At 54.3% G+C, this 26,371-nt stretch overlaps 1 protein-coding gene and 2 long non-coding RNA genes across 3 annotated transcripts; 1 reads left to right on the forward strand and 2 right to left on the reverse strand.

Moving 5' to 3' along the window:
• The first annotated feature begins 3,975 nt into the window (after positions 1–3,975).
• Positions 3,976–25,025, forward strand: ITGA5 (integrin subunit alpha 5). Its single transcript, XM_086398949.1, has 30 exons — positions 3,976–4,473; positions 10,651–10,781; positions 12,346–12,458; positions 12,592–12,712; positions 12,864–12,925; positions 13,016–13,061; positions 13,328–13,453; positions 13,678–13,722; positions 13,856–13,899; positions 15,781–15,837; positions 16,009–16,061; positions 16,346–16,554; positions 16,830–17,021; positions 17,246–17,291; positions 17,464–17,565; positions 17,763–17,818; positions 17,952–18,106; positions 18,422–18,559; positions 18,690–18,757; positions 19,106–19,256; positions 19,342–19,434; positions 19,552–19,631; positions 19,723–19,803; positions 19,916–20,021; positions 20,375–20,527; positions 21,650–21,736; positions 21,847–21,960; positions 22,583–22,684; positions 23,221–23,343; positions 23,931–25,025. Exons 1-30 carry the CDS (start codon positions 4,097–4,099, stop codon positions 24,012–24,014), a joined length of 3,315 nt encoding a protein of 1,104 aa, XP_086255075.1. The 5' UTR covers positions 3,976–4,096; the 3' UTR covers positions 24,015–25,025.
• Positions 5,788–7,410, reverse strand: LOC147371454 (uncharacterized). The gene is made up of 2 exons (XR_015163494.1): positions 7,280–7,410; positions 5,788–5,936 (listed from the first exon to the last, which is right to left on the reverse strand). It is a non-coding gene; the product is annotated as an uncharacterized LOC147371454 (long non-coding RNA).
• Positions 17,905–19,797, reverse strand: LOC147371455 (uncharacterized). Its single transcript, XR_015163493.1, has 2 exons — positions 19,321–19,797; positions 17,905–18,835 (listed from the first exon to the last, which is right to left on the reverse strand). It is a non-coding gene; the product is annotated as an uncharacterized LOC147371455 (long non-coding RNA).
• Positions 25,026–26,371: the final 1,346 nt, after the last annotated feature.

Below are 26,371 nucleotides of genomic sequence, written 5' to 3' on the forward strand. Positions count from 1 at the left end.
ACAGAGCCTGAGGGTTCATATAGTCAGATCCTGTACTTTCCGATTTCTCTCTTGGACACACATACAGTGCAATTTTTTTTTTGGTCTTGATGCAGGATCTTAGTTCCCCAACCAGGGATTGAACCCATGCCCCTCGAAGTGGAAGCCCAGAGTCCTAACCACTGGACCACCTGGGAATTCCCTCAGCACTCCATCATTAGCAGCATCCAGACCCAGACTCATGGGATAACCAGGACCCTACTCTGTTTCCCAAAATACCCTCCTCCCACTACAAGTCCATACGCTGTATATCTGTCCTTCCTTCCTTCTCTGAGAGAACAAACTCCCTCTCATCCCCCAACCATGGGACAGGAGGCGAGGGCCCCAAGAGACACAAACCCAATAAGCAACTCTGATCCTTTGGTCCTTTGAACTCTTCCCACTCTTTTTTTGCATCCTATCACACTGAGAACATTATTAGATTTGTAACATCCCCAGAGTAAGTGAGAGAAGTTGCCCTGGCCAGAAGCCACCAGCCTGGGGTCTCTGGTGGTCCCAGGTCTTTCCAGGCTGCAAGGGCTAAGAAGGTTGATACCTGCCTCAACACACACCGACAGCCTATCTGTGCTCAGTACCAGAAATATCTCATTCCATCCGTGCCACCCAACCAGGCTTCTTACAGGCTCCACGAGGCTCAAGATTATTCCCTGAAACCAGGATATCCTGCCTCCATGCACTCAGAATTTCCAGGCAATTTGAGAACCTAGAAGAAGCAACCCAAGTCTTGCCCCCAGAGAAATCACACACACACATACACACACACACACTCTTCCATCCAGTTTCAGAGGATTAATGAATTGTGTTATCTAATCTTCCCCAACCCTATCCTAGGAACAATGGTCCTATGTTAAAGGTCCCTGCTCCAAAATCTTCCCCCTATAGAAAATCAGCTCAGTTTAATTTTCCAGTCTTTTTTAAAAATTATTTCTTTATTTTTGGCTGGCTGGGTCTTCATTGCTGCATGCAGGCTTTTTCTAGTAGCAGCAAGTGGGGGAGCTACTCTCTAGTTGCAGGCTTCTCACTGTGGCGTCTCCCTTGTTGCAGAGCAGGGTCTAGGTGTTCAGAGCCTTCAGTAACTGAGGTGCCAGGGCTCAGTAGTTGTGGCTCCAGGGCTTAGTTGCCCTGAAGCATGTGGAATCGTCCCAGATCAGGGATCGAACCTGTGTCCCCTACATTAGCAGGCAGATTCTTAACCCCTGGACCACCAGGGAAGTCCCAGCCCAGTTTAGAGGACTACACTGACAGTGCTGTGGGGAAAGCAAGGACTTTGGGGTCAGTTGGGGTGAAATTTGGGCTCAGCCCCTTTCTTTCCGTTGCTCTTGTCTTAGTCGCTTCACTCTCTGAGCCTCAGTTTTGTAATAGTAAAGCGAGGATCCTAATACCTCCAGTGCTGGGTAGTTCAGAAGATGAAATGGGATACAGGCAGTTTAAAGGTCAAACCCGAGGCCAGGCATATAGCATATGCTAAATAAACTGTTAATAGTCCTCACCCCTCTCCCACCCTATTGAAATTTAGCATGGCTCCTGGCTCTAAAACTTTCACCTCTTTCCTAAACCCCTCTGTAGAAATGCAGTCTCCGGGGTCTAAGCTTCAGCCTTCAGGGCAGGCAGGCTGGTGACAGCGGGAGTCTGGTGAGCGTCCTGTCCTTGCCCTTCACCCTCTCTGCCCCTCTGTCAAGCAAACCGTGATTAATAATAATCAGTCATCACAGCAAATCATTCTTGTGGAGCAATGAAGGGACAGAGGGTACCAGGGAGGTCAGATTTGAGAGAGGAAACAGAGACACCTGGAGACTCACCGTCTGGTCAGACACAAGCTGAGAGACACACAGAGAAAAAGTTGACATGAGCCAGAGCATTTAGCCGGCAGTGGGCTAAGAGAAGACAGCATTGGATTTAGAGTCGAAACACTTAGGTTCTAGACTCACAACTAACTCACTGGCTAGCCACATGACCTTGGACAAGTCTCTTCATTTCTCTACACCCATTTCCTCTTCTGAAGGAGAGGGTTGGGCTGATGACCCCTAGGAAACCCCTCTTGGCTGAACTTTCTAAGCAAGCTACCAGACCTGGAGGGCTACGCTGAAGCAGCTCCAACTAGGAGGGGACCCCAAGTGCAGGCCTGACCTGGGGCAGAGGAAGGGAGGGCCAGGCAGAGACAGGCATGGTGCAAGGAAAGGCAGGAGGTGTTGGGGCCACTGGGAGAGGACTTATAAGGGCAGAGAGAGCCAAGAGAGGAGGGATATTGGGGAGAGGAGAAAAGCCAGCCAGAGAATGACTAAGGGGCTCCCGGCATAAACAGGAGCAGGGAATGGACAGGGAGGGGGCCTGTTTGACTTGGCCAAGCTGGGGGTGTGGAGTGGGGAGGAGGACTGGGGCAGGACGCTATGTCCCCTGTCCCTCACCAAGGCTCCTGGGAGGAGCTGAGTCACACACCTCCCTCCCTGTACCCCTCCCCACCCCCATCCCAAGCTCCCAGACCCTGGGAAAATCTAGAGAGCTTGTGCCTGGGCTGAAAAAGGAACGAGTTGGGTTCACACACGTGCTGTGCTGGGTTATACAGGAGTCGGGCTTCATCGTGTCTCCTCCCAGAAAGGGTCTCAGCCCTCGGCTTGAGTAATTTTCACCTAGAGGTTACCTTCGCGGTAGTGCTGTGCTTTAAGATCCTGACCCAGAGATTCTTTGGGTTCCTCGCCTAAGAGAGGGTCAGGACCTGCAGATGTGAGAGTGGGACCAGAGCCAGCATCACCCCACGGTCTGACCAGCTGGCCTCTCCCTTGGGCTGCAGCTGACTCTGGAGAGGGGCTTTTAAAAAAACAGCTGGGTGCTCTGGGACAGGAAGTAGTTTGAGGAGGAGACTCCTAGCAAAGGAAAAAGTATTGATTCTCGGCACTTGTATTCTGAGTTCCCCAAGCCAGAGTGGGGCAAGGGACTGGAGAAAAGAAGGGTCAGAGTTCAGAGGGAGGGGTGCATATTATTCTGGAAGGGGTGGAGTCCTGCAGGAAAAAGACAGGAAGAGGGCTGGAAAGGAGAGGAGGTTAGGAGAGAATCTAGGCCCCTTGGTCCCCCTCCCCCAGACTGAGATAAAGCCTAGAATTCTGAAAGGTGATCTCATCACACAGAGCCAGGACTGGGGGAAGGGGTGGGCAGGGGGGTCACTGCCTTCTCCTGCTACAGTCGCTTCCTCTACATTCATAGGGAATCTTGGGAGAATGGGGTCCTGGGTTCCAGCTCCCAGGGCATAAGGGTAATAGAAGCCAAATGTTGGGCCCCTTTGCAAAACACTACCCCCACTGCCACCCCGACCCCGACCCCATCCCTTCCTACAATTCTCCAGGTTTGTAGCAATCAGGCCAGTTTAATCAAGAAGACACAAAAGAGCCAAAGCAACCCCTCTCCACCACCACCAGGCTCTTGGTCAACCTCCAGATTCTAGGAAGGGACATTTACAACCAAAAAGGGGTAGGCTTGGACCAGAAATCTGGTGAATAACCGCAAACTCCTGGACCCCTGGGTTTTCAGTTCTAGCAACTTGGGGGTGGGGCGCCGGGAGCGGAGAGCAGTGTAGGTCCTCCATCAGATCAGGCTGACTGGGAGCACTCTGTACCTCAACTCCTGAGTCCCAAATCCAGCTGGCTGGGACCCAGGCACCCCGTGGCCCCGGAAGGCAAGGGGGAATCCCAGTTGGCCAGCTGCCAGAGGTGTCTCCTCTCTCTTTAGACCCCGGAGTCTCCTCCCTGAATTAGTGGGGGAGACCCCACACACATATTTCACACTCCCTCCGCCCTCCAGAGGTGATTCCTTTCCTCATTAGGAAATTCTCCACTCCCTTTTTCCGACTCCTTTTCCGAGCGTTTACGTTGTACATCTGGAAAGGATGCGAGAGGAAGGAGGGGGAAGCAGAGAGAAGGAGGGGGAGAGCCCAAACCCGCCCAGTCTGACCCAGTCCAGACAACCGGCCTCCAGCTGGGGCTGGGGCGAGGGAAGTGGAGAGGTGCGGCCCCCCCACGCCCCTTCGGGGTGGGGGGCGCGGGCTCAGCGTTCCAGGGACCCAGGAATGCCCCCCCGCCCGCCCCCCCGGCAGGCGGGGGGAGGGCTCAGCCGGGAGTTTGGCAAACTCCTCCCCGCGTTGAGTCATTCGCCTCTGGGAGGTTTAGGAAGCGGCTCCGGGTCGGTGGCCCCAGGACAGGGAAGAGCGGGCGCTATGGGGAGCCGGACGCCAGGGTCCCCTCTCCACGCCGTGCAGCTGCGCCGGGGCGCCCGGCGCAGACCCCGGCTGCTGCCGTTGTTGCCGCCGCTGCTGCTGCTGCTGCTGCCGCCGCCGCCCCGGGTCGGGGGCTTCAATTTAGACGCGGAGGCCCCGGCAGTGCTCTCCGGGCCCCCGGGCTCCTTCTTCGGCTTCTCGGTGGAGTTTTACCGGCCGGGGACGGACGGGTGAGTTGAGGAGGGTTGGCGGCAGGCTGGCGGAGGGCGGGGGTGCGCGCCTGGAGACTGGGGGCGCGGCTGGAGTCTGGAGGGGACCGAGGCTTGAGTTTGGGAGGCGGAGTTTGGAGGAACTGGGGCTGGAGTTGGGGGCCCGCGCTAAAGTTGGGGGCCCGCGCTGGAGTAGGGAGGGGACAGTGGCCGGCGTGGTGGGGGGGTAAGAGTTTGAGAGCGATCAGCGGAGAGACATGTGTGGGGTGGAGAGAGGACACGAAGCTGCAAGCTGGAGAAGTCTGGGCAGGGGTCTTGCGGCCAAGAGAGAAGAGGGCGCGGTAAAGGAGAGCAGAGGGTCTCTGGTTGAGACTGGAGAACTGCGGGGACCGGAGGCGGATGGGGAGAGGGCGCGGAGGCCAGGAGGCTTTTGGGAGCACTGGGGAACCCCGGGACCCCTGAGGGCCATTGTACTCAGAGAGGACGAGACGAAGCAGAATGAGCTGTATGGTGTGTGTGTGTAGTAAGAAGGAAGTGGGAGGCTGAAGGGGTCCCGGAGGTTAAATGGGGGCCAGCCTCACCCTCCCCTCCCCCCTCAGCTCAGACTGGGAAAGACCCGGGAGGGGGATGGCGGCTCCCTCCCCTTCCTCCTCGGTCTCCTACTCCGCCCGCCACCCCCCACCCCATCTCTGTTCAGACGCGGGGATCCGGGAAGTTGGGAGAGTCCCGGGGACTTTGGTTCTGGGGGGCGCTGGGGCTGGGGGCTGGCTCAGCCAAGGGCGGGTACTGGGATGTGTCGGGAGGGGTGTGTGTGCGCGCGTGAAGTGGGGTGGGCGGTTTCCCTCTTCCTCTAGCTCTTGGGAGGAAGAGAAAAGCTGATTTCCTGTAGCTAGTCGGCTGGAGCTGAACTGAGACCGGGACTTCTGGGGCTGGGCTCGGAAGCTGGGGAGACGCGGGCTCCGAGGGCCCTAGAGCGTCAGAACACAGGACCTCAGAGACCGGGAAGTCCCCAAGGAAGATCCCAGTTCCCAACTCAGCAGGGTAACAAGCAGCCTGGATCCTGTGTGCCAGGAAAACGGGGAGCCCACAGGCTTGGGGAGACAAGCTAGGCAACATAAAAACAAGGGTGTTTGCTTAAATGTGGAGAGTGAGGGGTAGTAAGAGCGGAAGGAAGCTGCTCCGGGGCTGGGACAGGGACTCCCTCCCGGGTGCCAGGTGACTGATCCTCGACCTCTGGAGGAGTCCTCTGTCTACATCTCTGGGCCCTGAGCCCGCCACTGCTCCTCACCATCGCCCCTCACCACTGCCCTTCACCACCACAACCACCCCTGTATCCAGGTTTGATAGGCTCTCTGTCAGAGGTGAGCGGTTTTTACACATACAGTTAGCTGGTATCTACTCATTCCTTTCCTTTTGGAGAAAAGGGGTTAATCTAGGTAATTCCACTTGGGTACAGGGACAAATTTCTCCTTTGTCTGGAGGACCTGAGGATGGGGAAAAAAGAAAGATGATTAGGCTCCAGCTGTTGGTTCTGGACTATTCAAGGTCCCCACCCAACCCCCACCCCACCCCCCTGGCCTCTTGCCCAAACCCCATTGCATCACCCTGGCCTGGAGTCTCTGCCAGGCCTGGCCTCCCCCAGGCCCCCTCAAACTGCTTACCACAACCCTAATGGAGTAGAGAAGAGGGAGGGAGGGGATGGGATCCTTCCCCACATCAGGGCACCAGGGCTGGGGTCAGTTATCTGGCTCTTTACCTTCCTCTTACCCAACCCCCACCTAACAAGAGTGTCATCTCTCTTTTAAAACACGCCTCTGAAACATCTGGACTGTCACACATTCCAGGTTCCCTAGGTGTCTGTTTGGCCCCTGGCCTGATCCTGCAGTCCCCAAAGCCCTTTTCTAGAGCAGGACCCAGCATTCTCAACCCCTCCCCCTCCCCTTCTGCTCATCTCTCCTCCCAAGAGAACCCAGGTGTCCAGTTTGCACACCTCCCCCTCTCGTTTTCTCTGTATGTACAAAGCACTCTTAGAATAGGACTTGGAACATTCCACCTCCCCAGTGACCTCCCTCCCCACCACAGCTGGGCCTCCAAGCCCTCCTCCCTGCAGGGGACAAACATAGCCCCTCACCTGGGGCCATCGCTCTCCCTCACCTCTCATGGTGGAAACTGAAACAACATCAGAAGAGAAGTTCCATGGTAGGAAAGGGCCAGGCTTTAAGTCAGGTCGAGCTGCGTGTGCGTCCAGGCCCCACCTCTTACTTGTTTTTTGTGTGACCTAGGGTGAGCTACTTAAGACTTAAATCTTGGAACCTGATCTTCTCCTGAAAATCAGACACCTACCTTATGAGGCTGTTCTAAGGACTAATTGAGACAATATATATAAAGGGACCTGGTCCACAGAGGGTGATCAGTATACATGGGAGGCCTGACTTTTATGAGGTACCTAATTTCTGTTTCTGGTTCCCTCCTCCCTGGCCACCACCTAGTTCTTTGTCTAAGTTTTTCACCATTTCTTCCTGGCTTTTAGTATTTGCTTATAGTTATAAGCACATTTCTTTGCATTTTCATACCAATTTTTCTGTTGGATCGTTACAAAAATCCTTGCCTTAGACAGATGAAGCTTATTGTCCCCATTGTGTGTATATATGTGTGTGTGTGTATACTGAAGCTTCAGGAGTCATAGAAGGTTAGAACTAGAAGTTTGTTTAGAGACCATCCAAGGGCAACCCATCATCTTACAGGTAGAGAATTCAAGTCTTGGAAAGAGGAAATCAGTAACTTGGCCCAAGAGGTGCGCTTAAAAGGTGCACCAGCCTTAGCCTACCTCCTTAGCCCTTTGTAGTACTGCCACAAGTAGAGGCAACTCTTCCTCCTCAGCCAGCCAGGCATCTCCCTGGAGAGTACACTGGGGGATCCAGAACCAGGTGTTTCCTCTGGCCTGGCCAGGGCTGCTGTAGGACCTGCAGGAGCTGAGTCCGGTGTCCGTTTGCTACTCTCCACCCCCAGCCTTGTTAGGCCATCAGAGTCAAACAGTAACCATGTATTGAACAGGAACTTGGTTAATCAGAAGCCTGACTGGCGAGATAGTGGAGAGGAGGGGACAAATTGGCAACAGGGTAGACAAGGTAACAGGACTCCCGGCTTCTGGCTCTTCCACTGGAAAAGATTCTGAGTGATCCTGGACATGTGACTTAACTTCTCTGGGACTTAGTTTCCCCCTCTGTACAGTGAGGACAGGGGACTGGATAAGCTGTATTTTTTGTTAAAGTTTTCTTTCTTCTTTTCCATCTTCCTTCCTTCTTTTCTTTTTTCTTTTCTTCCTTCCTTCCTTTCTTTTTCTTTCTAATTCAAATGACATCTTACCAGGGCATTCTACAGAAAACAGAGACAAGAGATTGCTCTGAAAGAAGAAGGGAAGTAGTGTCAGGACCAAACTGGCTTCCGCTTACTCCATGTGGCAGCCCTGAGGCTTCTCCAAGAAAGTCTTCAATCCCAGAGATGCCCTCCTCAGCGCCTTCCAGCTGGGGCAGCCTGTGTCTCCAAGAACCAACTCTAGTATACCAGGGTTCTGAGGCTTCAGAATAAATTATGTCAATTACTTTTTCCCTTGGTCTCTATAGTTTGGAAGAATTTATCTGCCAAGCTGCACTGAGGAAGGAATAATTAATTCCTTTTTCCTGTTTTTTATCAACTAGAAGTTAGAACAAGAAGACATCCATAGCTGCCAATCAGAGCTTCTGACCAATATGAGATAACCAGGTTCCCCACAGGAGTTGATATAATTACAGCCCAAAGCAAATACACTTAGGGTTTTAATTAGCCTGGGCTGCCTTATCAGGTAAATGCATGATTTCCGTTAGGCTTTCTGAAATAATGAAAATAGCCCAAGGACCCTGCGTTGTTACCTTCTTGGAGCCCTAGTAGGATCCATCTGCTGTAGGATTTAGGAAGCAAGAACTAGGAGTGGGAGAATAAGGATAAGCTACGTGAGGTGCCACGCCGGACACCGGGTGCCTTACTCGGCAGTGGGGGAGGGCACTATTGACTGGACTTGGAGGAGATGCGAAGGAAGGGCCACGCATCCTCAGTTGTAAGCCACAGGCAGGTCTGGGTTGGGATCTGTGTCCATCGCCTGCGTGCCAGACCTCTTGAGCCTTCACTCAGCCACAGCCTAGGCCCCTGTCCCACAAGCCTGTGGGATTTATAAACCGTGTAAGGCCCCTCTCACACCTTCCCGCCCGGCCACAAACTCCAGGCTTCTTCCTCAGGCTTTGCTTCCCCCACCCAGGGAAGTGGTGGGAGACTCGAGGGTGGGAGTAGGGTCCTTGGCCAAGGCCTGGAAGAGTATCAGAGCTCCGGAAGACTTTGAGGTAACCATTGCAACCTCTTCACCCAGAGGAAGCAGGAAAGGGTATTCCCAAGTCTCCACTGAGCTAGTGCCCGACCCAGAACTCCTGTACCACTGCTGTTTTCTGGAGCTGCCTCTGCTATGGGGGGTTGCACCCCTCTCTCCCCCAGCCCTGGGGCAAGGCAATCTCTCCCCAACACCAACCTCACCTACTAGGCCTGGCAGCCAACCAGGTCACTGTGCCTCTGAGTAGCCAGCTCCCACCCACCCCCAGCTGGCTGTACCGCCTGAGTGAGAGGGGTGGGGCCCAGCAGGCGGGTGGGAGACAAACGGCGAAGTGAGAGGTTGGAAACAGACAGGAAGCCACAGGCAGTAAACATTTCCTGTCCCCAGGGTAACCGAGGCTGGCACCCCACCCCCCATCACTCCAGGAACTCTCACTCGGGGCCTCCCCTCCTGTTCCTCTGGACCCTTTCTTCTCCGTCCTCCGTCCCCATCCTCTGGTCCAGCCACCCTCACTTCAGTCCCTTGGAGCCGCTCCCTCTGGTGTTCCCATTCCTGTTCCTCTTGGACACCATCGCCCCTCCCCTCCTCAGTGTGTCTGCCTTTGTCACCCATCCTGTCTCCCATCCCATCCCCGTGTCTCACACACCCCTGATTTTGTGATCTCTATCATAATCTCAGACTTGGGGACTCCTGGTAAGAAAGGCTGATGAAGGGAAGCAAATATCAAGAAAAGGGTGGGTGTTGGGGGTGCTGAGAGCTGAAAGGGGCCAGGATGCAACAGAGATAGAGAAGCCCAAGATGTGAGACAGAAAAACAAAGGGGGGCAGACCTAAAACCAGAACCAAGAGAACAAGCAGTCACAGGGCAGAGGAGCAGATTGAGAAGCAGTGCCAGAGGCAGATACGGAAGGAGAGCAGAGGCCAAGGCTGGCGGGGACACTGGGTCAGTTGCCCCAGCTGCCAGATGCAGTCCTCATGGGAGACTCTGGAGGAGAAAGCCCAGAGGGCTGCCAGCTGCACTGAGGCCTTGGAGGCAAAGGACCCAGAAGTGATAGAGGCAGAGCCAGAGGCAGGAAGATTACCCAGGACCTGCGCTGACACCACCCCATTACAGAGGACCCCCAGCAAAGGCAACCTTCTCCTCGTCATCTCAGGGGGAATGAGGCACCGTGTCCAGAACTAAGAGCCAGCAGAGCAAGATCTGAATTCAGATTTGAGGGATGGTGTATGGGAAAGGTGTTAAGAGGCTGAGACAAAGATCCAGCCAGGATGGGGAGGTCCCACCAGAGCCCAGGGTGATGGCAGGCCCAGGCCCCGGGGAACAATCTGTTCTCACCATCCTCCAGGGCCTCTCTCCACTTCTACTGCCTGATTTCCAAGCCTCACATTTTCCTCCTACACACCCCAGGGCTGGGCAGCCGGACGCCTGGGTCTTGCCCAGAGAAGGGCTTTGGCTTGGGAGCAGAGGGTAGGTAAAAGGACTCTGGGGTTCCAGGGGCTGCACCTCCAGTCTTCACAGGTCCATAGGGGAGATGGGGAAGTTGGGGTCCAGACCATCTGGCCCCAACCCCTTCCCAGAATTGACTCTGTCTCCTGCTTCTAATGACAAGGGAAGGTAGGAAAGGAGAGGGTGGGGGGAGGGGGAGGAGGGGCTGTGTTAGTGACAGCGGCACATGGGGACCGCCTGACTCCAGCCTGTGCCTCTGGCATCCGTGGCATCTTCTGAGATATAAATACAACTCGGGGGGCATCTATCCCACCCCCAGCCAGCCCCTCCCCGCCTGGGGAGACTGTAGAAGAGTTAGGAGCCCCCCTGAAATGCCTCTCCTTTCCCCTCCGCAGGGTCAGCGTGCTGGTGGGGGCGCCCAAGGCTAACACCAGCCAGCCGGGAGTGCTGCAGGGCGGTGCCGTCTACCTCTGCCCCTGGGGCACCAGCCCGGCACAGTGCACCCCCATTGAATTTGACAGCAAAGGTAACCCGCTTCGCAGGTCGGGAAGGGACTAAAGGGCGGGACTGAGGCTGGGGGGCGGGGCCCAGGCGGGATCGGGAGCGCCGGGCGGAGCCTAACCAGTTCCAGGGCCACGTGCTCCCGGGCTCTGGGACTCCAGCTCAGCGCAGCAGCGGTGCAGCGGCTCCCCGTGGCACTCACACCACGTTCCCAGTCCAGCCCAGCCCAAGGAGGGCGGGCATGATTCAGAAACATGTGGCTCTCATTTTCCCTGAATCACCCACACTCTGGGAGGCCAGGGCAGTAACACAGACAAAGACAGGGAGAGTCACAGAACCTATTCCAATTCTTTTAACTAAGCACTGACTGAGTGATAATGCATACCAGGCTCTGTGCTGTGTGCTGCAGGGGATTGAAACATGATTAAGCCACCGACCTCAAGGAGCTTAAGGTCCCAAGTAGATGCAGAGATGGACTAAGGGAGACAGGCTGAGAAATAGTAATAACGGCTAACACTTGAAGAACACTTGCTATGCACTGGGCACTGTTGTTGGCACTTTACACGTATTAACGCGCTTCATCCTTTGAATGAGGGCATGAGGGATTATTATCCCCATTTTATAGGAAATGGGTTAAGTAACTTGTCTAAGGTCACACAGCTAGTAAAAGGTGGAGCATGGACATGAACTTGAGCAGTCTGGCTCCATAGATCAACTGGAGTGAGGGGACAAAAGAGGAGAGCATCAAAAGACAGAGACAGTAGGGGAGGGGTGGTGTAAGAGCACAAAACCAATTGATCTTTTTTTAAGTATATATTTATTTATGTGGCTGCATCCAGTCTTCATTGTGGCATTCGGGTAGATCTTTCATCGAGGCACACAGACACTCTAGTTGTGGTGCACAGGCTTAGTTGCTCTGAAGTGGGTGAGATCGTAGTTCCCTGACCAGGGATGGAACCCATGTCCCCTGCATTGTAAAGTGGATTCTTCACCACTGGACTACCAGGGAAGTCCCTGATTATTATTATTATTTTAATCTGAAAGACAGATGAGAAGCAAAGGAATAAGAAAGGCTGTCTTAAGAAAGGCAGAGAGGGCTTGGAAGGATATAGACAGACAGACAGATGTATGAACACGTACACACACATAGACATAGGGCAGAGATCCAGAGCTGTAAGAAAGGTCAAGGTCATAGAACAGATGCTAAGACATAAGCCCAGGTGTAGACAGAAGTGTACCCAGAGGGTTGCCCTCTCAGGAAATAGGCATTCTTCCCCACCTTATCACAAGCATCCTTGTCCCAGCTGGGTGAGGAGGCAAGCACATCAGGGGACTGCAACTCTAGAAACCCCAGGTTCTGTGTGTGTGCACGTGTGCATATGTGCACACATGGGTGTATGTGCACACGTGCAGCACAAGATGAGTCAGGCCACAACAAGCAGATTGTAAAGACCCTTCCTCACTTTCCCTCCCGTGAGTCATGGGCTCAGGGCTTGCAAATGCCGAGGTACCCCCAGGCTGAGGGCAGGGGCTGCTCTAAGGCTCGGCTGCCCACAGCTGGCATGACCCCACTTTCTCACTTCCCCAAGGCTCTCGGATCTTCGAGTCCTCAACGTCCAGCTCAGAGGGAGAGGAGCCTGTGGAGTACAAGTCCCTGCAGTGGTTTGGAGCAACAGTGCGAGCCCATGGCTCCTCCATCCTGGTGAGCGCCCAGCGGGCTGAGTGCTGTGATGGGCAGGAGGGGTAGTGGTTGGGGATAACAGCACAGTGAGGAGGGAGGGAAGAGAGGCCCTGGTGGACTAAACCTGGCGCCGCCTCCTCCTGGGCCCTCCCAGGCCTGTGCTCCCCTCTACAGCTGGCGCACCGAGAAGGAGCCGCAGAGTGATCCCGTGGGCACCTGCTATCTCTCCACAGGCAACTTCACCCAGATTCTGGAGTATGCACCCTGCCGCTCAGGTAGTGCAGGGGTGGCGTGAGTCCCCACAGTCCCGCACCCCAACAGCCTTGATAGCCCACTGTCTGGCCCAGGGAGGTCCCTCTCCCCCTGCCTTCCCCAAACTCTCTGCTCTTTGCTGCCTGACCCTTCCCACACCTTCTCCTCTTGCAGATTTCAGCCAAGAAGCAGGACAGGGTTACTGCCAAGGGGGCTTCAGTGCTGAGTTCACCAAGGTGAGAGGGGATCTGGGAGGAACCTGGCTGTGGGTGGTGGATGCAGGGGAATCAGGACCAAATGCAGACTCACCTTCTTCCTCTGCACAGACGGGGCGTGTGGTCCTGGGTGGACCAGGGAGCTATTTCTGGCAAGGTAAGTCCTTCCTCCATTGTCCCTGTGTCCGTCTCCCGCACCCGGCCTCTCATCCCTCTCTCAGCCCAAGATCACCATCCTTCCTTCCTCTGCCCCTGTCCCAGTACTCCTCTTCCTGTCCTCTGAGACTTACCCGTCCTCTCCCACCACCCTCCAAAAGCTTCCCCCGGGGGAACCAGACTCCTGAATATCTCCCCGTCAGCCCCCAGTGCCCCACTCCCTGCCACCTCCTCCTCTAGCCATCCCCTCCTTATCCCCTTCTCCAGGCCAGATCCTGTCCGCCACCCAGGAGCAGATTGCAGAATCCTATTATCCCGGGTACCTGATCAACCCAGTTCGGGGGCAGCTGCAGACTCGCCAGGCCAGTTCCATCTACGATGACAGCTACCTGGGTGAGTGAGCAAGTGGATGGGAGCTGCAGGGGGAGAACCTCGGGGGGCCCCTGTCCTCACTCACCCCTCGCCTCCCTTCTCCCACCCAGGCATCCCCAGCCCCCCGCCCCATGTGTCATGGGTCATGGCTGACTATGAAGGCTCAGTAGGGGTGGGGAAGGGATGGGCCAGGACAGAGTGGTCCCCAAAGCAAGAAACCTAATATCCATCCACCTGTCCCCCAGGATACTCTGTGGCTGTGGGTGAATTCAGTGGTGATGATAGAGAAGGTGAGTGTGTCCCGGCTTGGGCCAAGGGAGGGGGCAGATGGAGACCCCAGATCTGGAGCCCCAAGGACTGAGACATTTTTGTCTGACTCCCCTTCCCCTACCCTTAGCCTGCAACCTTCTCTTCCCTTTCCAGACTTTGTTGCTGGTGTGCCCAAAGGGAACCTCACCTACGGCTATGTAAGGCCCAGCCTGACCCTCCCTCCCCTCACCCCCCTCCCCTGCCTAATCACAAAGAACCATGCATGATGATTTGGGAGGGCTCAAAAGGTGGACCAGAACACAGGCTCTTGGGTAAGACCAGGGTTCAAGTTCTGGCACTTACTCTGGATGAATCTGTGATTTATTCCTATCCCACTTCATTCTGTAAAAATCTGAGTCTGCTTAACCTCTCTGAGCCTCACTCTTCTCTGAATAATGGGATAATAATAGTTCTGACCTCACAAGGCTCTTGTAAGGATGAAGTGAGATAAGGCACGTGAAAGTACTTAGTGAACTCTTAGGCAGGGTACAACTGTAGTTGTTATTATTAGACCATGGCGAGTGCTTTAAAAAGGATATAGATAAGAATGCCATAGGAGTCCATTCAATTACCAACATTTATTAGGGCAAGGTATGAGACAAGAAGATGAATAAGACATCACACCCCATCTTGTACGGCTTCTAATCAAGTATGTAAGATAAGACATACATATGATGGTAATCTAGCGTGCAGCTCCTATGCATAAGCCCCTCAGTGCATCGGGCACTGTCCACTCATGATTTCTATTCTTCCCAACAAGCTTATCGGGGGAGATATTACCAGTCACATTTTACACATGAGAAAGCTGAGACTCGAAGAGACCAAGTAAGTTGTTTAAGATCACCCAGTTAGTAAGTGGCTAGAGATTTAAAACCAGACCTGTCTTATTCCAAAGTCAGCATTCTTTCTGCACTAACATAAATTTCAGGAAAGTGGTTAAGATGATACAGCAGTTTAGGGGGAGTAAGATCCTCCTTTCTAGGGTGGGGATGAATCAGAAAAGGTTCTATGAAAGACCAGAGGACATGAGGAAAGACAGCATCCTAGACAGGAGCATGAGAAAGGTGTGGAAGGAAAGGGAAACAGTTCAGGCCAGTTCAGCATGGGCTGACTGACAGTAGAGAGACTAAAAAGAGATTGGGGGATTCCTTGGTGCTCCAGTCATTATGAATCCATGCTTTCAGTGCAAGGGGTCTGGGTTCAGTCCCTGAATGTAAGGGATCTAGATCCCTTAGGTCACAACTAAAGATCCTGCATGCCACAACTAAGACCCAGAACAGCCAAATAAACAAAAAGAGAGGCTGGGCAAAAACAGATAGGTTGGGTCCAGATTCTCCAGGGCCTCAGAGGACCAGCCAGTAAGCCGAGATTGGGCCGTGGCTGCGGGGAACCACCACGATTTTCCAAGCCAGCAGTGTCCCTCCTAGACCAGCTCTAGGGTGATCAGTCTCGGTGCCGTGGGGAAGGGCACTGGGGGGAAGGGAATGTCCAAGGGAGGGGGAGACCAGGGCTTTCTCCAGCATTCCTTGGGGAGGGCGCACAGCAGAGGAACAACAGCAAGACTGGGGAAGAGAATGAGGAGTCAAGAGACCCGGAGAGCCCATCACTAAGGGGTGACATGGGGGAGACGTGAGTGTATGTGATTTGGGAGGGCTGGGGCATGAGGTTTCAATCATTCAGCTAGTAATTAGTGAGTGTCTGCTCTCACCAAGCATGACTTTAAGCTCTGGGGAGAAGGCAAAGAACAAAACAGCTCCTGCCTTCACTGATCTCACATTCTAGTAGCTAGATCAGATGCACAACAGACAGATAAGTATGGAATGTCAGGAGTGGTTGATAGGTGACATGGAGGAAAATAATAAAGTCCACCTGAGATGGCGCTACCAGTATAGAGATAAGACTATGGTGAAGGCAAAGCAAAGAAGGGAATTACCGGACATGTGGTCTGTGTCTCCAAGGAATGACTGCCCCTGGGTATCCTGCACTCATTTGTCCTTCATCTGAGTCTGGGACCAATGGGTGTATCTCCTCATCCCCAGGTCACCATCCTTAATGGCTCAGACATCCGGTCCCTCTACAACTTTTCAGGGGAACAGGTGAGGACACCCCCTCTACAACCCAGCTTGGCCCTCTGCCAACCAAGCCCTGGCCCTGAGTCATAAGCTCAGCCCAACTTCTCAGGCTCCCTGGAGTCCATGACTTCCCCCCATAGCCCTTGTTGATTGACTCCCCTGTACTGACCTGCTGCCGCTCTGTTCCCCTGCCAGATGGCCTCCTACTTTGGCTACGCAGTGGCCGCCACAGACATCAACGGGGATGGGTGAGTAGTGAAGAAGGCACAGTGGTGCCCTCCCCAGGGGCGAGGAGTGGGGGTGGGCCAGAAAAATGCAAGGAGAGTTCCTCCCTGGATTCTCCTCCTGCCTGCATACCCTCGGCCCAGGGGCGAGGAGAGAGCTGAGTGCCAAAGGCCAGAAGATCTCAGGTCTCTCCTTTGGGTGGGAAAGAGCCGGGAATCCAGGGTGCTTGGGCTTTTCTGGCACTGGGACTGAGGAGGGGACGGGGAAGGGCAGGGTCTCAGGATGCCAGTGTTTCCCCCATCCTCAGGCTGGACGACTTGCTGGTAGGGGCACCCCTGCTCATGGAGCGGACAGCCGACGGGCGGCCGCAGGAGGTGGGCAGGGTCTATATCTACCTGCAGCGCCTGGCTGGCATGGAGCCCACGCCCACCCTGACCCTCACTGGCCAGGATGAGTTTGGCCGGTTCGGCAGCTCCCTGACCCCCCTGGGGGACCTAGACCAGGATGGCTACAATGGTAAGCACTGTATGGGCTCGAGTGGCTGAGGAGGAGCCAGGGGCCTGAGTCAGAAGGGATCTGGGGAGAGGTGACGGTCAGATAAGATAACCAAGACCTCCCAGCGTCTCCTGGAGGATTTTAATCCCAATGTCTAGACCTTGGGGCTTGAAGAGTTTAGCATACTGGGAATGACAGATGGGAAAAATAGGATCCTGGGTCCTGGGGTCTGGTGGTAGAGATTTGAACTCCTGGACTCCTGGCCTGCTGACTGGTATGTGTTGTGTGTTTTACAGATGTAGCCATTGGGGCTGCCTTTGGTGGGGAGAACCGGCAGGGAGTGGTGTTTATATTCCCTGGGGGCCCAGGGGGTCTGGCGTCTAAGCCTTCCCAGGTTCTGCTGCCCCTGTGGGCAGCTGGCCACACACCGGACTTCTTCGGCTCTGCCCTTCGAGGAGGCCGAGACCTAGATGGCAATGGATACCCTGGTGAGTGGTGCCCGAGGCCCCTTTAACCTGAGAATTCCCTGGTCACAAACCCCGTAGCCTCTCTAACATATTTGCCTAAGCTCCTGGGTGCAGTTCTAGGATGATGCCACCAGATGGCAATGCCCCCTCACTTCAGCCTCCTTGAACAATGCAGCTAGAAGGGGTTGGGAAGAATTCTGTTTGGGGGCCTGCTGTAAGGGGTAGTTTCTTTTGATTTCTTGCAGATCTGATTGTGGGGTCCTTTGGTGTAGACAAGGCTGTGGTATACAGGTATGAACTCGGGCAGGGGGCAGCCTGGGAGACATGGGAACTGGGGGACTTCTCAACAGGGCTGAGTTTGGGGAAGTGTACAAACTGGGATCCTGGGGCTTGGACATCGGCTTCCTGTGCCCAGGTTCCTGAGGAGCCTTAGTTCTCTGACCCCCACGTTCACTCTTGGCAGGGGTCGCCCCATCGTGTCTGCCAGTGCCTCCCTCACCATCTTTCCTGCCATGTTCAACCCAGAGGAGCACAGCTGCAGCTTGGAGGGAAACCCTGTGACTTGGTGAGTAGGGGGCTGGGGGCGGGAGATTGCAGGATTGGGTCTGGGGGTCCTTCATCTGTGCCTGGAAGTGGGGAGGGAGAGCAGGCCTTTGGAAGGGGACACATGGGACTGTCGCAGTCCGGGTCTGTCTGGGAGGCAGGCAGAGAATGCGATGCCTCTCTCAGGTGAACACACCAGCTTTCCTTTTGGTCCTCTAGCATCAACCTTAGCTTCTGCCTCAATGCTTCTGGAAAACACGTTCCTGACTCCATCGGTGAGGGAGACTGCCTGAACCTTGCAGGCACTGGGGCAGGGGTGGAGGGGCTGGGGACTTGGGGACCTCTTTTCTCTCTGGATAAATTAGGAGGGAGGGGAAGATGCTCTTTAATGTACATGCACGGCCACAGGCTTCACGGTGGAGCTCCAGTTGGACTGGCAGAAGCAGAAGGGCGGGGTTCGGCGGGCGCTGTTCCTGGCCTCCCGACAGGCCACCCTGACCCAGACCCTGCTCATCCAGAACGGGGCTCGGGAGGACTGCAGAGAGATGAAGATCTACCTCAGGGTAGGGGCAGGAGGGCGGGGCATGGACTGGCTTGGGGAGGGTGGCCACATAGAACTGGGGACCCCTCCCAAAGGGAAGAGGCCTGGGAGATTCCAGTGAAGGTCGTGGGGCTTTGGGGGGCTGGGGAAGGGTGCCTTTCTGTCCTAGGAGCTGGGAACCAGGCTGCCTCAGAAGCAATGAGCACGGTTGTTTGAACACCTAAATTCTTGAGGGTCTTGCGTGGACAAAGGGAGATGTGAGAGGATGAGGAGCAGGGCTGCCAAGTCCCCTGTGTCCCCTGACTCTGTGAACCCTCCCCCCCCACCGCCGCCCCAGAACGAGTCAGAGTTTCGAGATAAACTCTCCCCGATTCACATCGCCCTCAATTTCTCCCTGGACCCTCAAGCCCCAGTGGACAGCCACGGCCTCCGGCCAGTCCTACACTACCAGAGCAAGAGCCGCATAGAGGACAAGGTGAGGCAGGGTGGGGAGACAGGCCAGGAGGAGAGGGACCTGGGCCCCTGGGGACGGGGCCCTGGAGCGGGGAGCCGACAGCTTGGGAGGCAGTCACAACTCCGCATCTCAAGGCTGCCCCACTCCCCAGGCTCAGATCTTGCTGGACTGTGGAGAAGACAATATCTGTGTGCCAGACCTACAGCTGGAAGTGTTTGGGTGAGTGAAGGCTGATGTCAGGCTGGGGGGTTCCAGATGTTGAAGTTGCCTAGCAGGACACATGGAGCTTGGAACCACCTGGGAAAAGAAGAGGAACATATCAGCTGGCTGTGTGACCTTAGGAAATGACGCAACTTCTCTGTATAATGGGAATAATAGCATCTATTTCTCTAGCTTTTTGGAAGGATTAAATGAAATAATCTACATAAAGCATCTAGCCTAGTGCCTGCCATAAAGCTAGAAGTCAGTGAGCGGTGTCTATTATTATTATATTATTATCGTTATGGCCCATTGTCTGGCTCAGGGATTAATTCTCCAGTGTCCCTGACCCCCGTGTGTCCCCTCCAGGGAGCAGAACCACGTATACCTGGGCGACAAGAATTCTCTGAACCTCACCTTCCATGCCCAGAATGTGGGTGAGGGTGGCGCCTACGAGGCAGAGCTTCGGGTCACAGCCCCTCCGGAGGCTGAGTACTCGGGACTCGTCAGACACCCAGGGGTGAGTGAGGACCTGCAGGAGGGGCTTGGGAGGAGACCCTGCCAGAGGGACACCGAAGTCTTACCTGCACCCACCCCACCTCCAGAACTTCTCCAGCCTGAGCTGCGACTACTTTGCTGTGAACCAGAGTCGTCTGCTGGTGTGTGACCTGGGCAACCCCATGAAGGCTGGGGCCAGTGTAAGTCTGGGACCATCTCACGCCAAGCTGAGCTGGGGGAAGGGAAGGAGGGCTGCAGTCGGTGTGTGGCAGACGCCCGGTCTAACAGCCCGCTTGTCCATCCTCCCTGTCCCGCAGCTCTGGGGTGGCCTTCGGTTCACAGTCCCTCACCTCAGGGACACGAAGAAAACCATCCAGTTTGACTTCCAGATCCTCAGGTAGGGAGGGGGCGGGGCAGGGGCGGCGTCTGGCGCAGGTGGCCTTCTGGCTGGGCTCTAGCACCATCAGAGTCTCTCCTCCGTCCCACAGCAAGAATCTCAACAACTCGCAAAGCGACGTGGTTTCCTTCCGGCTCTCGGTGGAGGCTCAGGCCCAGGTCTCTCTTAACGGGTCAGTGCCCGGGCAAAACGGGGCGTCTCTGGGAGGGGAGACGGACTTCTAGCAAAGGAGGCATATGAAATGGGGTCCCTTCCACTGTCCTCTAAACCACCCTGCTCTGCAGTGTCTCCAAGCCCGAGGCAGTGCTATTTCCGATGAGCGACTGGCATCCTCAAGACCAGCCGCAGGAGGAGGGTGACGTGGGCCCTGCTGTCCACCATGTCTATGAGGTGAGCGGGCTGCTGGAAATGGAGGGCGGGGCTAGAATGAATGACAGGGAAGGAGGAGCCAGTATGAGTGACAGATGGCTGGGGCCAGCCTGAGGGGCCGAGGGGAAGAGGGGCAAGGGAGAGCTAAAGGCCTGGACGGGATCAGTGAGAGACCAGCCAGCTGAGTGACTTAGAAGGGGAGGATGGAGCCACCTCCAGGAGAGTTGGCTGGAAAGGATTTCTTCTCTGCCCATCGATTTCCTGCCTCACTCCTGAGACTCAGAGCAGGGAAGAGTGGGCCACTGGGACCCGGGTCTCAACAGGGCAGAATTGTTCCCTCCCTTCCCATGATGACTGTGCCTTCCTCTCCTCAGCTCATCAACCTGGGCCCCAGCTCTATTAGCCAGGGCGTGTTGGAGCTCAGCTGTCCCCATGCTCTGGATGGCCAGCAGCTCCTCTACGTGACCAGGGTCACAGGACTCAGCAACTGCACCACCAGTCACCCCCCCAACCCAGAGGGCCTGGAGGTGAGGGGCCTAGGGACTGGCCGGGAGGTGGGGGGCACCAGGTCAATGGTAGTTGGGGAAGGTCGCAGGGACCTGGAAGAGCTAATGAGGATGTGCCTGGAGCTAGGACTTAGGCCACTGGAAGGCAGTCAGAAGTCCCACAGACACCTTGAGGCCCTGAGAGGGGAAAAGATTGTTTTAAGCACTGCACTTCTGTCTTTCTGCCTAAAGTATCCCTCCCTGACTCCATGTCCTAGCATACTCCTAGGGCCCAGCTCAGCACCACCCCCTCTGGAAAGCCTTCTTCAGACCCACTCCCCAAAGTTCATTTTATTCATAGACAACATTTAAATTAAATGAATGACTGTACAGAACCATGTTACCGGCTCAGGAAATATCACAGTAACGAAAATTCACAAGGTCCCTACTCTCGTGGAGTTAGAGGAAGGTAATAAACAATAAGGCTTCCCGGGTGGTACAGTGGTAAAGAATCTTCCTGTCAATGCAGGAGATGCAAGAGATGAGAGTTCTATCCGTGGATCGGGAAGATCCCCTGGAGTAGGAAATGGCAACCCCCTCCAGTTTTCTTGCCTGGGAAATCCCATAGTTAGAGGAGCCTGGTGGGCCACAGTCCATGGGGTCACAAAAAGTCAGACATGACTGAGCAACTGAACGTGTGCACACAATGAACAATAAAAATTAAAAAGAGGAACAGATATTGAAAGGTGATGAAAGTACAGTGCTCACATGCTGAGGTGGGGTGGAGCTGGGAGCCTGTTTGAGCTGAATCATCAGGGAAAACCTTGAGGAGGGAACAGGTGGATTGAGTATGAAAGATAAGGATGAAACTGCTTGTGAAGGCTCAAGAAAGAGTATTCCAAGCAGAGGGAACAGCCAGTGCAAAGGCCTCAAGGCAGAGACAGTGCCCTAATTATTTATTGACACATCACCTCCTCCTAAACTCCAGGGACCAAATCTTACTCGTTTCCATATTTCAACAATGAGTTTGCTGCCTTGCCATAGGAGGTGGTCAGTTGCATGGATGGAAGACCAGGTCAAAGCTGCTGCAGACCCCAGATGCAGGCTAACTCAGATGCTGTAATGAGGTGGGAGAGGCAGCTAACGGTCTCTTTCCTCTTCCAGTTGGATCCTGAGGGTTCCCAGCACCACCGGCTGCAAAGACGGGATGTTCCAGGTCGGAGCCCTGCCTCCTCAGGGCCTCAGATTCTGGTAAGTTGTCCTGGGAATGAGGTCTGGGCCCAAGTGTTGAGTACCTCTGTGGGTCCTCAGAGCCACCAGAAGGGCAGAACTCACAGTTCAAGCCTCCTATTTCTTCCCAGAAATGCCCAGAGGCAGAGTGTTTCAAGCTGCGCTGTGAGCTGGGGCCACTGCACCGGCAAGAGAGCCGAAGTCTGCAACTGCATTTCCGCGTCTGGGCCAAGACCTTCCTACAGGTGAGTGAGCCTCACCTCAGTCCTGACCCCTGACCCCTGACCTTCAGGTCTGCTGGACTGACCCCCACTTTCCCCACTGCCCTAGCCACCCCCTTTGGTGACTGGGACCCAGACAGCCCCGCTCCCCTCCCTCACCGTTGTTTGGACAGGGCTGTGTGTACTTGGCGACACCTAGTGGCCTCACTGGGAGCGACAGCTTCCCTTTTCTGGCCCATTCAGAGGAGGGGAGGGCTGGAGGGAGACCAGCCGGCAAATAAGGACAGAAAAAGAGAGACAGAGACGGAGGATGAATCCATCGTGGAGAGGCGAGCAGATGTATACACAGGAAATAGTAGTCATTTGTTGAGTGCACACTATGGGCTAAACATTGTCCTAGGTGCTGAGCCCATTATTAATGACTCAAGAAATTTTTTTTCTATTGAACATGCCGTTATCTAATTATCCACTATTCAGTTATAACTATTTAGATACATATTTATTTTCTCTTATAAGGAATGTAGAGAGAGATTCAGAGAATGAGTTCAAAATAGTGAAAGATTATAACCAGAGCCAGAATCTGGGGAGCCCTATGTCCTCCAGATGCCAAGAGGGGCCACCCTGAACACCTTTCCCCCACCCACAGCGGGAGCACCAGCCATTTAGCCTGCAGTGTGAGGCCGTGTATGAAGCCCTGAAGATGCCCTATAAAATCCTGCCTCGGCAGCTTCCCCAGAAGGCGCTGCAGGTAAGTCTAAGACTGGCAGGCTGGGCCATGGAAGACAGAGTTCTGGGCCTGGCACGAGGACTACATGACGGGGGCTGGCCCGATTATGGTGAGAAACATTGACTGAGCGCCTACTATGTGCCAGGCACTCTGCTAAGTCCTGGTAATACAATGATAAGCAAGATGGACAGGGCAGTGAGAAGACTGTGACAAGGGTCAGCATGTTTATGGGACCACATCATAGACACACTTGGACACGGACTTGCAGAATTGGGAAAGGCTGTCTGGAAGAAGTGATGTTTAAGCAAGACCTGAAGAATCCATGGGATCTACCAGGCTAACCGGTCAGGAAAGGAGTCTTTTCTGGGGAGAGGAAATGAGCAGGTGTGAAGGCCCGAAAGAAACAATAACGTACATTTTAGAAATTTGAAGTTCAGAATTCTGTTAGCCTAAAATGGGAGAGGAGAGAGGGTCTAAGTCCAGTGGCAAGTGGGAGCCAAGTTTAGGGTGGGAAGAACCAATGGCTTTTCAGTGGCCTCTCCCGGCTTGCTCCCCAGGTGGCCACAGCTGTGCAGTGGATCAAGGCAGAAGGCAGCCACGGAGTCCCTCTCTGGATCATTATCTTAGCCATCCTCATTGGCCTCCTGCTCCTCGGTCTGCTCATCTATATCCTCTACAAGGTCAGCCACATCCTACTCAACTTGGGCTTCTCTCACCAGGTTCTGCCCTTGACCCAGCACACTCCCTAGTATCTGCCTCCAGACCAGTTCTCCAGCCACATGCATCCCCTCTGGACACTGCCTATACCATCCCTTCTTTCATTCTACAGCCCCTAGCTTAGAAAGAGTTCTCTTGACTCAAGCTGATACATTTACCAATACTTTGAAAATCAAGGTGATTCACAAGTGGCCAGTGTGCGGCATATGTGTGTGTCACCTCCAACCAGAAACCCATGGTAGCTGTCACTAACTGATCATACTCTAGCAATAGCCTCCGAATCCTTCTCAAGAGGCAGCCACTTCTAGGCAGCGAGACTTCAAATCTGTTTGCCATCCCTGGCTTAACTGGGGGCATTTTTACAACACCAAAGCAGCCCAGCCTAAGCCCTCCTGGCCCATTAGACCTCTTGGAGAGGTAGTCTTCATAGCCTGAATTTGGGCCACTTTTGCCAGATGGGGAGATTGGAAGCGCTGAAGTCATCTTCGTCCCCTCCTGGGATAAGATCTGCAGAGAACTAACTCAATTCTCCCTCCTTTCTTCTCATTAGCTCGGATTCTTCAAACGCTCCCTCCCGTACGGCACCGCCATGGAAAAAGCTCAGCTCAAGCCTCCAGCCACCTCCGATGCCTGATTCCTCCCAGTCTTGAAGGCCCAGTCCCCCCACCCTCAGTCTACTGACAGGGAGGGGGCTGGGCGCTTCCTGAAGGTGCTGAGGGCCAGGGAGAAGCTCCTCTCCCCAGCCCAGAGACATACTTGAAGGGCCAGAGCCGGGAGGTGAGGAGCTGGAGATCCCCTCCCCCCATGCACTGTGAAGGACCCTCGTTTACACATGCCCTCCTCATGGATGAGGGAACTCAGATCCAGGGACAGAGGCCCCAGCCTCCCTGCCACCTTTGCATTTTGGAGAATTTCCTGAAAACACCTTGGAACCAGAACTAGGGGATCCAATCCCAGTTCTCCAGCTCAGATGTGGCACCAGGACTTCCTGTCCAGCTCCAATCCCGCAGAGATCTGTCGCCGGCCTTGCCAGAGATCCACAGGAAGCCCCCAGCTAAGAGCCTGGAACCTGGGGAGCGAGACATGGCAGCTCTGGACAGCCCCCACCCCGGTGGGCCAACAAAGAACACTAACCATGGACGGCACCCCAGGCCCAGCTCAGGACAGATCCCACACCAGGATCCATGCTGGCCCAGAAGCAGCTCCAAGGGGAACCAGAACTTTCACAGGGCCAGATCGAACCTGGGGCCTCTGGGGCCTGAAGTTCATCTGGGACCCAGACTCAGACATTGGTAACCTAACTAGGCAGATCCAGGACATTTGAGCCTGCTCCAGACCTGGGCCTGGAGACCAAATCCACCTCTGACTCAGGAGAAGTCAGGAATTGCCCAGGACCCTGAAGGGGCCATGATGGTAACAGATCTGGAACCTTAACCCTGGCTCGACATAGGCCCTCTCAGTCCTCCACAGAAAAGGGAGCCTGCTGTCCCGGGCCTGCGGGTTTGGGTTCTGCCCACCAGCTGCACTGACGCTGCCCCTCCTCTCCCTACCCAACCCTCCCCTCACCTCGGCTCCGGACACCCGGGACTTATTTAAACTCTGTTGCAAGTGCAATAAACCCGGCCCGGTGGCCCCACTGATCAGAGCTGGAATCTGTCCTCTCCCTACTCTTTCCAGATCTTTCCTGGAACCAGACCTCTTGGTGGATAGGAAATGTTTCTTGGAGTTTCTTTTCACTGGGAGCCAGGAGTATGACCCCCAGGAACTGTGGAACTAGTTTTGGGGTTACCTTTTCTTACGTGGAAGGGGTGGGCTTGACTCCTGCCCATCCTCCAGCCCCACCAGATCTGATCCCAACACCTCTAAGAGAACAGGGAAAGGAATTCCTTCTCTTTGGATTTGAGAGTTAGGGAAGAATACAAAAGGAGAGGTCAGAGCTGAAGGTGGAGGAAGATGGCCCAGAAGATTCACTTGGGCTTCCAGAAATTAGAATAAGGAAAAGGGTTGAGAAAAAAGGCCACAGAACTAAATCAGAAGAAAGCCAGTTGGGTTTGTGTTTTGTTTTCATTACCCATTGTATTCCGATGGGTAGAGGGAATGTTAAATAGTTTACATACATTATCTCATTTAATTTCTATCAAATGTGCAAGGCAGGCACAATTAACCCCATTTACACAAGGGGAAATTGAGGTCCAGAGAAGTTATGTAACTTGCCCAAGGTCACAGAGTCTAATTCAGCCTTGCCTGACTGTGAAAGCCTATATTCTTAACCGACATGACAGACGGTTCAGGTCTTTGAAGATAAATTAAAGTGAGGGAACCCCTCAGCATCCTCTGTCTCCTCGAGGCCTATCTTAAACTAATGTCCAGCAAGAGCATGGGGAAGGGTGCTGAAATTCAAATGGGACTGTTAAGAGACAAAGGTGTCTATGTCCTGCTAGACTGAGGTCAGCCACCAGAGGGCAGCACACTCACAAATTTATGGGAATTTGAGGAAGGGAGGCTATGTATGAGGTCCTCCTCACCCTCTTCCCCCATCAAGACAATTGTTATTAACTTAGGCTCCTGCCTCTCAGTTCCAGCATGATCTCAAAATATCTCTCCTTGGAGTTCAAAGCTGCTCTGCACTCCAGTCTTCCAACTTCTTAATAATTCTGTAACTCAGAAACTTCTTCCCAGAACCCATAAATGAAGGACTATTAGGGAGGGCAAGACCTGATGAGGCAAAGAGCTACCCAGTATTTCCAAGGATGACAGCTGTGGCATAGCAAGGCACTGAGACTTCAAGAATGAAATCCCATACTTGCCTTCTTGGGAGATGGGTGGGAATGGCAACAGCCATACTCCAGGGGCCAAATCTGAGATTTCTTACACTATGATGAGGAGGAAATGAGGAGGGGAAGTGGGCTGTATTGGGCTGGTATCATGGGTGTGTCTGTGTAGTTAGTGCCTGTACCTTTGAGTCTCTGAGAGTGACAAGGTCTCTCTCAA

This window comes from Bos grunniens, chromosome 5 (assembly GCF_055505025.1).
Source record: "Bos grunniens cultivar Pamir isolate PY7600 chromosome 5, Bosgru_T2T1.0, whole genome shotgun sequence".
NCBI classification, from domain to species: Eukaryota; Metazoa; Chordata; class Mammalia; order Artiodactyla; family Bovidae; genus Bos; species Bos grunniens.